At 33.1% G+C, this 12,449-nt stretch overlaps 2 protein-coding genes across 2 annotated transcripts in view; one reads left to right on the forward strand and one right to left on the reverse strand.

Moving 5' to 3' along the window:
* Window positions 1-2,321: 2,321 nt before the first annotated feature.
* LOC112034415 (protein LATE FLOWERING) lies at window positions 2,322-3,510 on the reverse strand. The gene is made up of 2 exons (XM_024067247.2): window positions 3,419-3,510; window positions 2,322-3,204 (listed from the first exon to the last, which is right to left on the reverse strand). The coding sequence occupies exon 2, from the start codon at window positions 3,197-3,199 to the stop codon at window positions 2,633-2,635; it is 567 nt and encodes a 188-aa protein (XP_023923015.1). The 5' UTR covers window positions 3,200-3,204; window positions 3,419-3,510; the 3' UTR covers window positions 2,322-2,632.
* A 5,958-nt stretch (window positions 3,511-9,468) lies between these two features.
* Window positions 9,469-12,449, forward strand: part of LOC136069035 (sterol 3-beta-glucosyltransferase UGT80A2-like) — a 7,853-nt gene continuing 4,872 nt past the window's right edge. The window contains exon 1 of the mRNA XM_065777097.1: window positions 9,469-9,601. The gene's annotated coding sequence lies outside the window, so the exon portion shown is untranslated. The remainder of the gene's footprint in view (window positions 9,602-12,449) is intronic.

Genomic DNA, 12,449 nt, shown 5'->3' on the forward strand with positions numbered 1-12,449 from the left:
AGTCCTTACAATAACAATTTGGTCATAAAGAACTTCATAGAGAGGACAACATCCCTCACAATCTAAAAAATAGTGACTTCGCTTAACCCCTTGCAAAAATGTTTTAAGTGACATCTTAATGTCATCACTATTACTCTATTTCTAATATGTTGTCAATAATTATTTGTGAAGGCATAAAACCCCTCACAAACAATTTCAACAACGCCATTATTTGTTGCTAAAAATTAAGTCGTTAATAGGGACAACTCCACGCTAAAGGTAGGGTGATTAAATGAACACCCTAACATGGGAAATTTTAAATATGTATATATATATATAATTATTTTGTTTTGAACACCCTAAATTTTATTTAAGATTAACAGAACTAAACTTGGTCTCCTAAAATACATCCTTGGCCCTTTAAAAAAACTAGGAAGCCAACAACAATCTCAAAAAAAAAAAAAAAAAAAAAAACAAAACAAAAAAAACAAAAACAAACAAACAAGCCCATTTGGTACAACTCCTTCACTTAAATTAAGAAAAAAATAAATTGGCACAACACAATCAAATTATAAAAATAAATAAATGCAAACCTAAGGGTTTTAGAGAGAGAACGTATGCCTCCTTCACTCAGTCTGTTAGTCCAGATCGGCCATCGCTTTACTCTCTCTCTCTCTCTCTCTCTCTCTCTCTCTCTCTCTCTCTCTCTGTTTAGAACTGTTATGAGTGTCTAACTTTGTGGATTGTGATAAACTAGTGTGAATTAATAATTTATGATAGTGCATAGTCTTATAAGTGTTTGACATCTTTATGATATAGTGTTTAGTTATGAATCATTATTTGCTGTAAGAATTGAGTGGCTCTGCCATGGGGTGTGGACTGACTGTGGGCAGTAAAAAGTTAAAGGGTAAAGAGATGTATATATATATATATATACTATGTGAGGAAGTGGGCCAAGTGGCTATAGGGAATGGGGTGCAAGAGAGTGAGTAGTGAAAGACAAATTTTTCTTATTGAATTATTGAGTTGAATTCTTACTAAATCTATGTGAGGAAGTGGGCCAAGTGGCAATAGGGAATGGGGTGCAGGAGAGTGAGTAGTGAAAGACAAATTTTTCTTATTGAATTATTGAGGCGAATTCTTACTAAATTAATACCATGGACACAACGTTCTTCTTAAGCAAAGACTACTAAGTTGAGTTGAATTGTTAAATAAAATTGTTATATTTTTTTATTAAATTGTTGAGTTGAATTATTAATACATTATATTAAAAAAAAAATTCTTCTGAATACAATTACAAGAACCAATAAGTTGAGTTTAATTGTTAAATATAAAAAATCGCAATCAAATGGAAGACCAGTAGATGAACGATATATTGCTTGATTGTAGACATTGAAAAAAGATGTAGTTTGTAACGTTGATAACGAGACTAACATGCAGCGATTTCAAAAAATAAAAAATCATAAAAGGAAATTGTAAAATTTTATGTTTTTTTTTTTGTCAATATATATGGTTTTCTTTTTATTATGTTTTGTATAATTTTCGACACCTCTTGTCTGTTGTCTGATAGTGAGTGATTTCTCTAAGTTTTTTACTAATCATTTTAAAAAAATTCATGGAGCCGCCACTAGTCATCAATTTTAAATTCATAAATAACTAATTGCAATGACATAAAGATCTTTACAAATAATTTTAAGCAATGCCATTATTTGTCTCTAAAAAGTAAGTTTTCAATTTGAAATTTGTAAATAACTAATTACAAAGGCATAAAAGCCCTCATAAATAGTTGTTAACTACATTCCCCTCACTAAAAATAAGTTGTTGACTATTCTTGTCTTTTGATAATATATATCTGAGGGTAGATTTGTTCAATAAAAATTATGTAAATTAACTATTAGCAATGGTATGATCACAAAATCACTTTTAGCAACAAGAGTAAATACAATGACCTTCAAGGGTCATATGCCTCAGTAATAACCTTTTGCAATGATAGATCTTAGAGAAAAAAAGTCTATTCACCCTCGCAAATAGACTCCTTTTCTTTAGTTTTAAAAAATTACATAAATATGGTTTGGGTTCAATGATTTATGATTGTGTGTAAAACTCTGTTGTCATAACTAAATGCAATTTCAATTATTATAGTAACTTTTTGGTACATTTTTGTAGCATAAATGTTACATAATAGACTTTAATTTTTTTTTTTTTTTGTGTTGAATTACAAAATAGACTCACTAAACGCTATCTTTGAAGTATAATGTTGTGACCACAGCCTTACCATTACAGTTTACCTCAATCAATGTTTTTTTTTTTTAATGTCAACTTGAAAGCTTGTTACTTAATTAAAATGTGCATTCAAATTCGCCTATATAAACATAATCTAAGTACAAATATAGGCTTCAGTACCAAGTACCAACATTGATCCAAAATTTGATAATCTTGGCATTACAATTCAATAATTGATCCAAATTTTGAGTAGAGCCGCGAGAGATGCTCATTATTAGTGAAAAAAAAAAAAGTTAAGGCCTCCAAAAATAAAAACCAAAGAAGATGTCACTTGCTTTCGAATTTGTATCCTAATGAACACAAAAAGTGAGATAGAAAACTTATATTCCTCTCTAACGCACCCGCTCTCCCCTATTCCTATCTTCCATTTCTATAAATGGAGAGAAAGGTCAAGCTTTTGATCCTTATCATTATAATTCCCAAGATGGTGATTGTTATCATTATTCGTCATTGATAAATGTTGGGATGAGCCTCCTCCATTGAAGTTATTGCATCGTATGCTTCTCTGCCAATTCATGAAACTTTGTTCATCCTCTTCAAAACTATATGGATTGCTTGGAAAACTCCCCCCATAATATACCACATTCTCAAACCTAGGAGCACCACCATTGGACCCAAAATGATCTGAAGATTGTTGAGTAGGAAAGTATCGAAGATTGGCAGCGTGCGCAGTTATGCACATTGAAGGATGTAAAATGCCCAAATGATGAGTTGGAGCCAAAAGCGTAGGAAGTGGCAAAGGCAAAGATCCTTTTGCATATTCACTTGCCCGCTTAGCTTTTCTTGCAGCACTCCTCTCCTTCTTATGCGCATTTTGATGGCCTCCCAGAGCTTGAGAACTGTAAAACTTTCTTGAACAAAATAAACAAGGAAATACTCTCGAAGTAGTTGTACTTGTGTCTTCTGCAACATGGGCTACTTTTGTTTCATCTTCCATATTGTCTGTTACAAACAAAAAAAAAAATAAATTCATAAGATAAATCTAAGCAAATTCAAGAACTTAACCAACCTAAAGAAGACAACCAGAATGAATTTTAAATAAATATAGTTTTTTAGAAGCTTCAAAAAGAAAAGAGTAGAAGCAACGTTTGTTTGAGCAGTGTGTGGCAGAGGAAAGAGGAGGAAAAAGAAAGAGAACGAAGAAAAATGTACTGACTTTTGGGCTTTTTGGTGTTTGATCTGATCAAAAAGGTGTAGAAAAGAGAGTTCAGAAGCCAAATTCTAAAAAGGAGGTTGGGAGTGTAATAATTAAATAGATCAGTGCTTGACACTTAGACAGAGAGTGGCGTATGGGAATGGACTGAGAACAGAAGAGATAAGATAGTTCTGCATGCTAACTGCTAAGGTAACGACAGTGATTGGTGGCACATGGAATCATCTCTCTCTGTCTCTCTTTATTTTTAGTTTCATTTCCCAGGTTAATTTACTAGACTACTTTTCATGATTTCCCAGGCTGCTGATTAAGATTATCAAACTAATTAATTTTTATCATTTAATTACTGGTGTAAAAGGCAGTGTTACCTTTGTTCAGTTAAACTAGCTTTGATTATACGAGTGGCAGCTTTATTAATCGAGCAACAGTTGAATCTATAAATTTTTATTGGTTCTTATTTTGACCTACCATTAATGTCAGTATCTATTTTACTGAAACTATATTATTAACAGCTTGCCACTTCGACAATTACTTGTGAAGTCTTAATTGTTATTAATAATAAAGGGCGTAGGGTGGGTTGGGTTATCATGTTCAAAATTCAGAATTCAGAAACAAATGAGGTGGCAAATAAGTAGTGGAGAGAGAGGGAGGCAAATCAGTGAGAAGGAAGACAGAGGTGTCAGAAGTCATCAGAATAGGTAAGCTTACAATTACACAACATGATAGATCGATAGGTTTAATTGTCATCTCCAATAGCCAACCAATATGGAAGGATTGTGTATTTGTGTGACTTGAAAAGCTGAAGTCTCTAAGGTCCCCCCAACATGGTCTGGTACTTGGTTTGGTTGCCTTAATAATATATTGCAACAAATGACTCATCTCTATTGCATTCCTCTACTTTTTTTTTTTTTTTATATATATGATGATGATATGATATATTGATAACAGTGGGGCTAACAAAACAACACTCTATTCTGCACCGCCAATCTCATGCAATTTGTCAGCTTTCACCCATTCCTTGCATTTGCTATTTACTATTTGCATTCAGCCCCCCAAACCTGCTATATCCTTACACGTGACAATTAACAAGAGGAGGACAAACATCTCTCAAGATCACGACGTTATTAACTCTACTTGATTTTCGCTGCGGCTCTACTTTTACCATGGTAAATATCAGACCTCCAAGAATTGAACCAAAATTAATGGAGACCCACTAAATTAGTGCAAAGGATGGTATTATATATGCAATCCTTCCATGTATCCAAAAATGAGGTAAAACTTATTCTTTAATTAAATTCAAATATATAATTGAATTTCATTCGATTTTCTTTACAAATGATTATAACATTTGTGTTAAAAATTTAATTAAGTGAGCTGCAATCATCAAGTGTAAATATTATAAGTTAAAACTCTACCTCTCTCAAAAACTAAATAAAATTAAGTATTTGAATTTAATTAAGTGAACTTAACGTAAGTTCTGTCTCAAAAACGATATCTAAATTTAAATGTAAAAGGAAGAAGGTCAAAATGTAGATTAATCATGTTATAAGGATCGCGTTGCAACATCATTTTGAAGATAGAAGTGTGATTGTAAATATATGGATGGCATAATTAATCAAGTTAATTAATGTACTTTTTTTTTTTGTTTATCAGATGAATACTACTAAAGAAACTGATTCCAAATGTACGAATAACAGGTTCATCAAACGAAGTGGATAATGCTTTCAGTCAAAGATATGGTTTGTTAGCTATTATTTATTGTGAGATCATTGGCTTTGATGTTCTTCTTAAGTGCCATACAATGGATCATTTCTTATCTAAGGTGCTGAATGATGTAGGCAATGGGAAGAGTCAAGGGAACTTGATGTTGAATGACTCTCTCTTTAGGGGAAATTGGTTATGTCAACCTGAAGGATCTTTGGGATTGTTCGAAGAACTACATGCTAGTAGATTTTGTGGGTATTTTGATCAAGGCAGAATAGAAACTCTTGTGAAGAAAAGATACTACTTTCGGGCATACTTGAATAGTGATATTTTTCGCTTTCTACAGAAATTTCTAGTATATCAAATAGCCAAGGGAGGAGTCCAAAGTGCAGCTTTGTTTTCCAAAGTGGTTCACTTGAATGGAGTTATTGAGTTCCTCATTTCAGATCATGATGGAATTTTTTTTTGGTGCTTGGGGAATACTTTGGAAGCTCTTAAGCGGCTGATTGGAATTCTTTAGTGCTTTTTATTCTCAATTTGATGGTCACTCAGAAGTTATGAATAGATTTCTTAGGAATTTGTTGAGAAGTTCAGAAGGAGAGCATCCAAGGAAATGGGAGTTTATTATTCCTCAAGATGTGAAATCTCCTTTTGAAGTTGTTCCTGACAGAAATCTAATTCATGTTATAGTTCTCTCACCCTTCTTCAATCAAGTGAAAGTAAGTATGAAAGCTGATGCTCATAGAAGAAGTTGGGAGTTCAAAGGGGGTTGCTTGTGTTTTACTTGTACAAAGAAAGATTCCTGGCTGGTATTTATAAGAAGCTCAAGTAAGGAAGGTTTGGCTCATGCAAAGTATTGATGAAGTTGGATGAAACAATTTGGGATGATCTGAATTTAAACTCGAGAACGAGTTTCTCTCAAAAGGAGGTGTCTGACACCAGAGTAAAGTGGCAGCCACAAGCAAGGTGGCATGAGGAATGTCCAAATAAGCCTATAGCCCAATCCAATCAGATTCTTAAGTCCAACCAAGTTGATTTCCAAGCCTTGCAAATAAGGCCATTATTTTGATTGAATTTCCCAACAATTTAAAAAGATATTTAAGTCATTTTCTCCAAGAAGTGAGAGCATTTATTTTGGGTTTTTTTTCGTAGAAATATTTAGCCTTTATGTTTTAGTTCTCCTAGGCATATACAAGTTATTTATTTTGTTTTAAGTTTCTATAAGTCAAATTTGAATATGGTTTTGAAAATGCAATGTTTTAAATGCTATTTTTGTTACCCCATGCGTAGAGAACTATTCTAAGTATTATACATGTCATTTGGCTGAATTGAATAAAATCATATTATAGAGTGTATTTCCACATTATACAGCCTTTGTACTCTAGAATATAGATTTCTTCTTTTAAACTTTTATTCCTTGAGTGGATTCTTTTGTGTGGCAACTTTCAATTTGTGTATATCTTTGAGTGATAATATTCTGTATCCCATTGAGTGATGATCCAATTCAATTATGTATCCTTAACTAAATTCCTTTGGGTTGTGATATCTATATCCCTTTGAGTGTGCTTTAATGGTGAGCTTATCGATCCTTTTAATTCTCGTGTTTTTTTTTTTTTTTTAATTCCTTATAATGCAAAAAATATATGCATCCTCCCTTCTCTCATTTATCATATCAGATAAGTTTGAATTGCCCCGTACAATTTTGGTATCATAGAGGGAATTTTACAAAATCAAGGGCCCCTTAGACCTCCTTCCTCTACCCTGACCAATAGCCAAAGGGATTTAAATCTTCTAGAGTTCTTAGGGTACTCTACAAGGTAAATTTCTTTAAATCCTCACCTCTCATTTAAAATTAATGGTTTAAGATGCTGCCATATCATCAATTCACTAACTTACTCTTTCAAAAACACAAAAAGGGGATAAGGTTAGGAAGCAGTTGTGATCCTTAACGTTAGCAAACGGATCTAAGCTTTTTTATTTATTTTTTTTTATGGAACAAATCTCAAACTTGGGAAATTCATCAACTCACAAATCTCAACCGCCATTTGCTAACGTTAAAGATCCGTTTGCTAACGTTAAAGATCATGGCTGCTTCCTGAGCTTATCTCCTTTTTTGTGTTTTTAAAAGAGTAAGTTAGTGGATTGATGATGTGACTGCATCTTAAACCATTAATTTTAAATGAGCAATGAGGATTTAAAGAAATTTACCTGATAGAGTACCTTTAGGAAATCTAGAAGATCTGAATCCTAGCCAAAAAGTCTATCATTTTAGTAATACTACCCCATAATAGAAAACCTGAATTTTAGTCCCACATCTCCCACGTGTTGTAAGAAGAAGAAAAGAGGTAAATGTCAAAAATAATAGAACTAAAAAACAATAATTCCAAGAAGATTAAGTGGTATAAAATTGCTTAGAATTATATCAAGTGTAACTTAAATCAACCCGGATGTATAACTTTAAAGACTATTACACCATCTAATAACTTTTTATTTGATAAATAATTTAAAATTCTAATAGTTGAATTACATATACTCTATATCCTGAACACACAAGCCAAATTTCCAATTAATTAAAAATTATTTACTATTTGATCCATAAATTCATCTTTCATACATAATTTTAAACTAGAAAAACTTGCACTTCGAATATTTGATTGATAATCTAGTTATTGATCTTTGATTGTTTTGAAATTTTATAAGCAATAAGAAGAGAAAGGTTCAAGTTACACCTGGTGTAACTTTTATAAAGTTACACTTTTTTGGTATCGTAGATTTCTAATAGATCCAACAGTCAGAAAAATAACATTAAATGATTATTTCTTTCCACCTTATTTACTTAATTAATAATAGTTTTTCTCTATCCTCATTTATTACTTTTCCATAAATCTCATTGGATTTTGTTTAATGGTGTCCCTTTCTTCCTAAAATTTCTGTTGTTAGACAACGTTTTTTCTTCTTTGTTAGACTTGTTTTGTGTTTCAAATGGTTTTGGGGTTTCAGTTTTCCTAATTTCCTAGTTCACCTACTCTCTTAAAAAAATGATAGAAAACTTTATAGGTAGAGGTGACAGCCACACAGGCAAAGCAAAGCCTCATACAAAACATAACTCAAATCACGTACAATATTTGCTCCACCCAAAACACCGGTAGTGACAAGCAATAATGGCAGAATCTATCTCATCTGCAGCAATTCCAAAGCAAATGTGATCTAAAAATTTCTTTCTAGAGGGTCCAATCAGCATGGGAGCATGAGAGACACCGAAACTTTTTCTTGCAATCTCAGCACGGAACATCCCACTAGGATGTCCAAATTATGTTTAGTTTTCTTTTAGAATCCAATTAAAAGTGGTTTATGGGACTAGTCACAGAGAACCTCTGTCTTGGGTATCCTTAATGTGACCCCAGATAGTTTTAGTGATGGAGGAAAGTTTGTCTCTGTGGAGGCTGCAGTTACTCAGGCCCGCTAGGTTTCTTGTCTATATGCCACTTGCAGTTAGCACCAATTTTTTGAAGAAAATTTACTTCCTAATTTTTTTAATCCTTGGTCAACCTGTCTATTATAGTGAATTTCGGGCCTTCAATTGGACTCCCAAATTATATCAATCACGAAAACAAATTACTTGTAACCATTTTTTTTAAATAAATCAGGGAAATAACTTGTAACCAATTGCATCAGATTCAGCTACAAACTGTAATAAAAACTGCTGATGGGATTTTTTTTTTTTTTTTTTTTTTTTTTGCTGACTTGCAAATACAATTTGAAACTTAAATTAATACATCATTAAAAAGAGTTTGTAATTTTTTTTAAAAATTAAATTTCTTACCATAATATAAATTGATTATGAGAGAGAAGCAATTTTTTTGTGTGGGAATTTTTATTTTTTAAGATATCATGTGACTAAGAAATAGCTATTACAGAGCTATTGGTAAGGAATAACTATTCCACATTTTAATGAATAACTATTAATAAGTAATTGCTATTCCTTGTAATGAAAATGAAACAAAAATACTGAACAATGATTGCAATGGAATAGCTATTCCATTCCTGAATTTATTATAGCATACCAAATGTACCCTTATTGTTCTCCCAAGAGTAATTGGATCAAGGGTTTTTAGGAAATAGTTCAATCAATTGGTATATGCATGTTCTTTGACTGACTTTTTGAAAAAAATCCATGTTCTTCAATGCAATCTTGTTGGTTCTTTTCTCCATTTTCCTTTTGTTATCGTTTGAGTGAGTCAGCAATTACTTTTATTGAAACAACATATACTGCATAATCATTGCAGCATGAACAGACATGAATTTTGATGCAAGCATGTGATATCTGGATGTTGTGTTTTTTGGTTTGCAGATTGGGGACCTAAGGTTGATGTGGTAGGATTTTGCTTCCTTGATCTTGCATCAAATTATGAACCTCCTGAATCACTTGTAAAATGGCTCGAAGCTGGTGACAAGCCTATTTATATAGGATTTGGTAGTCTTGTGAGTTTGACTTCCTATTTTTCTCATTAATTTATATATTCCCCTCCTGAATCACTTGTAGAATGGCTCGAAGCTGGTGACAAGCCTATTTATATAGGATTTGGTAGTCTTGTGAGTTTGACTTCCTATTTTTCTCATTAATTTGTATATTCCCTCTTAAATATATATATATATATATATAGTGGTGAATCTCACTGTTGAAACTGTCATAATGAATAATCAATTCATTATATATGCCAAAGTTGAGTCATTAGATAATCATCAACTTGTCATGTACATCAGTGGGTCTTGAACCCATGACCTCACCTTCCACCATGCATTAACAAGGGGAAGGGGTACTGTTTGAACTATAGCTAATTGGCTATTTAGAACTATGTTGGAAATGAAGATTCTAAGCACGTCCTTGGACTTAGGATGCTAGAATAATCCTCAAAAGTAGTGCTCACCATTTAAGGATAAGTTGTATCAATTGAGTTTTACAAGTATTTCTTACTTGATTACTTTTCTAACTATTTTCCTCTTCGTATGGGATTACCAATGCAATTGTTGTTCTACCATTCAGTATTTGAAAAATTGAAATATTTTAGTATGTGTTGAACTTAGATTTTCTTTTAAAGATCAATTGATTGTAAATTTATAAAAGATGTACGGCTGGTGATTTTGCATTTTAGGTGATTGACCCTGACACTAGTTTTATTATTGATATGCAAATCATGAGATGCCCTCGTAGGTGGAAAATATAACGAAAATAGGAAAAATACAAAATTATTTATCTAAAATTTTCTGAACACTACCTTTCAAATTGAGGTGAAGATATTTCATTTTTAGTGTTATGATGGAGGAAATTGGTGAAAAGGAAGGCTATTTTAGAAAGCTAAGTTGCTTAGAGAAAAGAATGAATGAACTAGCTCTTCAAGAGACACACTTTTGGAATAATACCTTAGGTAGAGATTTCTTGGATTCAAATTCAACTAGTTACAATGAGTGCAGCCTTGCTTATTTATAGTTACATAGGCAAGCTGTTGAGTTAGTTGCAAGAACCTACCATGTGGCTGCCATGTGAATGGTCAAAGCTTAACAAATTTCTCTAACTAATTGATAGGCTATTGCACTTATCACTAACAATCTTATCAACTAACTTTCTGTTACAAGTAAAAGAAGCTACTTATCATATAACATAAGCACTAGTAAACAGGTAGCTTTAGAAATGAATTGCATCAGGACTATCCCTCTTTAGAACACACTTTCCTCAAGTGTGGCTAGTTGTAAGCTGATCTGGTGCATGATAGGGCAGCAAGTGATGCATATTGAAGCTTTTGGAGGTGTGCAAATGATCTGGTAGTTCCACTGATCTGCATTCTCGTTAGTTATTGTATCAAGCTGCTGCATCATGCTAGAGATTAAGGGCTGTTGCTGCTTTGTGTACAGGCTGCAAGTGAAAGCAGCCATGTAGATGCTCTTGCATCCAACCTTTTTCATTTTGACTAATGGTTTGGGGCTAGCTTTCCCCTTCTTTGGTTGCAATGTGTAACAATCTTGTTTCTTGTATAAGCTAAATGTGTTGCTCCTTCCACCTGGAATGGTTTGATATGGACATGATCTTTCACACCCAAGTAAGAGATGGCAAACATCCATGGTTGTCACATCACAAAGAACATAATCTTGAAAGTCATTAATTAAGAACACTAAGCACTTTCTTGAATCTCTAACTTCACCTCCTTTCTTGAAGCAAGATAGTTTTTGTGGTTGGGGCTGTTCTTGATTCTTTGATTCAAGATTGTTCAAGACTCTAGTGACACCATATCCTTGTAACTACTTCTTCTAAGCCACTCGTCATCCTCCATTTCTTTCATTGGAACTTGCAAGACGTTTGTTACTAATGATAAATCCTCTTCTTCATCTGTATGAGCATCTACTTCTTCTTCCACTTATTGATCATATACGGGTTCTTGAATGCACTCCTCTCCTTTATTGTCTTGAATTATCAATACACTATCACACATTTTTGGGAAGACTGGACATGAGAATGAATAGTCTCATTCACAACTTCCCCAATAACTGACTCCAGCTGATTTTTTTCATGACTTTTAATTGGGAAATTTAGATTTTCCAATGTGCTATCTTTAACATTTGACTTCTCACAAACTGATCCTCCAAAGCACAAATTCTCAACCTTCTGATAAGGGTAACTAACAAAGTTGGCATCTAGGAGAGAAAACTCTCTCATAAACTTTCGGTTGGATTCCCAATCAATGTATGGTCATTATTATTCAAGTTTGAGCTCAAATCAGAATCATCATGGACAGCACATGGGTACAAATCTATAGAGCTCATTAGCTTGGGCTCATTAACAGCCATGTCTTTTTGACTTCCAACAGGTTGAAGCAATGGAGGTGCATGGGAAGCTAGGCCATAAATTGACCCAGGCATTAGATCAGACAAAGAATTTTCATCATAAAGACTGCTGTCTGGCACTTGGATAAAAGCCTGCAACTTCAGAATTCCCAAACCCTGAAATATCTTTTTCTTGTTCACCAATCACTCTTGTAGTCAAATCACAGTCTTGTTCACCAATCCTCTTCTTCATCTATATGAGCATCTACTTCTTCTTCCACTTATTGATCATATACGGGTTCTTGAATGCACTCCTCTCCTTTATTGTCTTCAATTATCAATACACTATCACACATTTCTTCTTCTTCATATTGATCATACATGGGTCATCAACATATCTTCTTTGGGTGCTAGAAAGGTGTTATCAAGGATTAAAGCTATACCTTCTTCTTTGCATGTATTGGCTGCCTTTGATGAATCAGATGCTGCATTAACAAAAAAAAAAAAAAACACA

Source organism: Quercus suber, unplaced genomic scaffold (genome assembly GCF_002906115.3).
Source record: "Quercus suber isolate HL8 unplaced genomic scaffold, Cork oak 2.0 scaffold_9, whole genome shotgun sequence".
NCBI lineage: Eukaryota > Viridiplantae > Streptophyta > Magnoliopsida > Fagales > Fagaceae > Quercus > Quercus suber.

Coding starts and splice junctions, on each gene's coding strand:
- LOC112034415 (XM_024067247.2), bottom strand. CDS start 3,199: ATGGAAGATGAAACAAAAGTAGCCCATGTTGCAGAAGACACAAGTACA.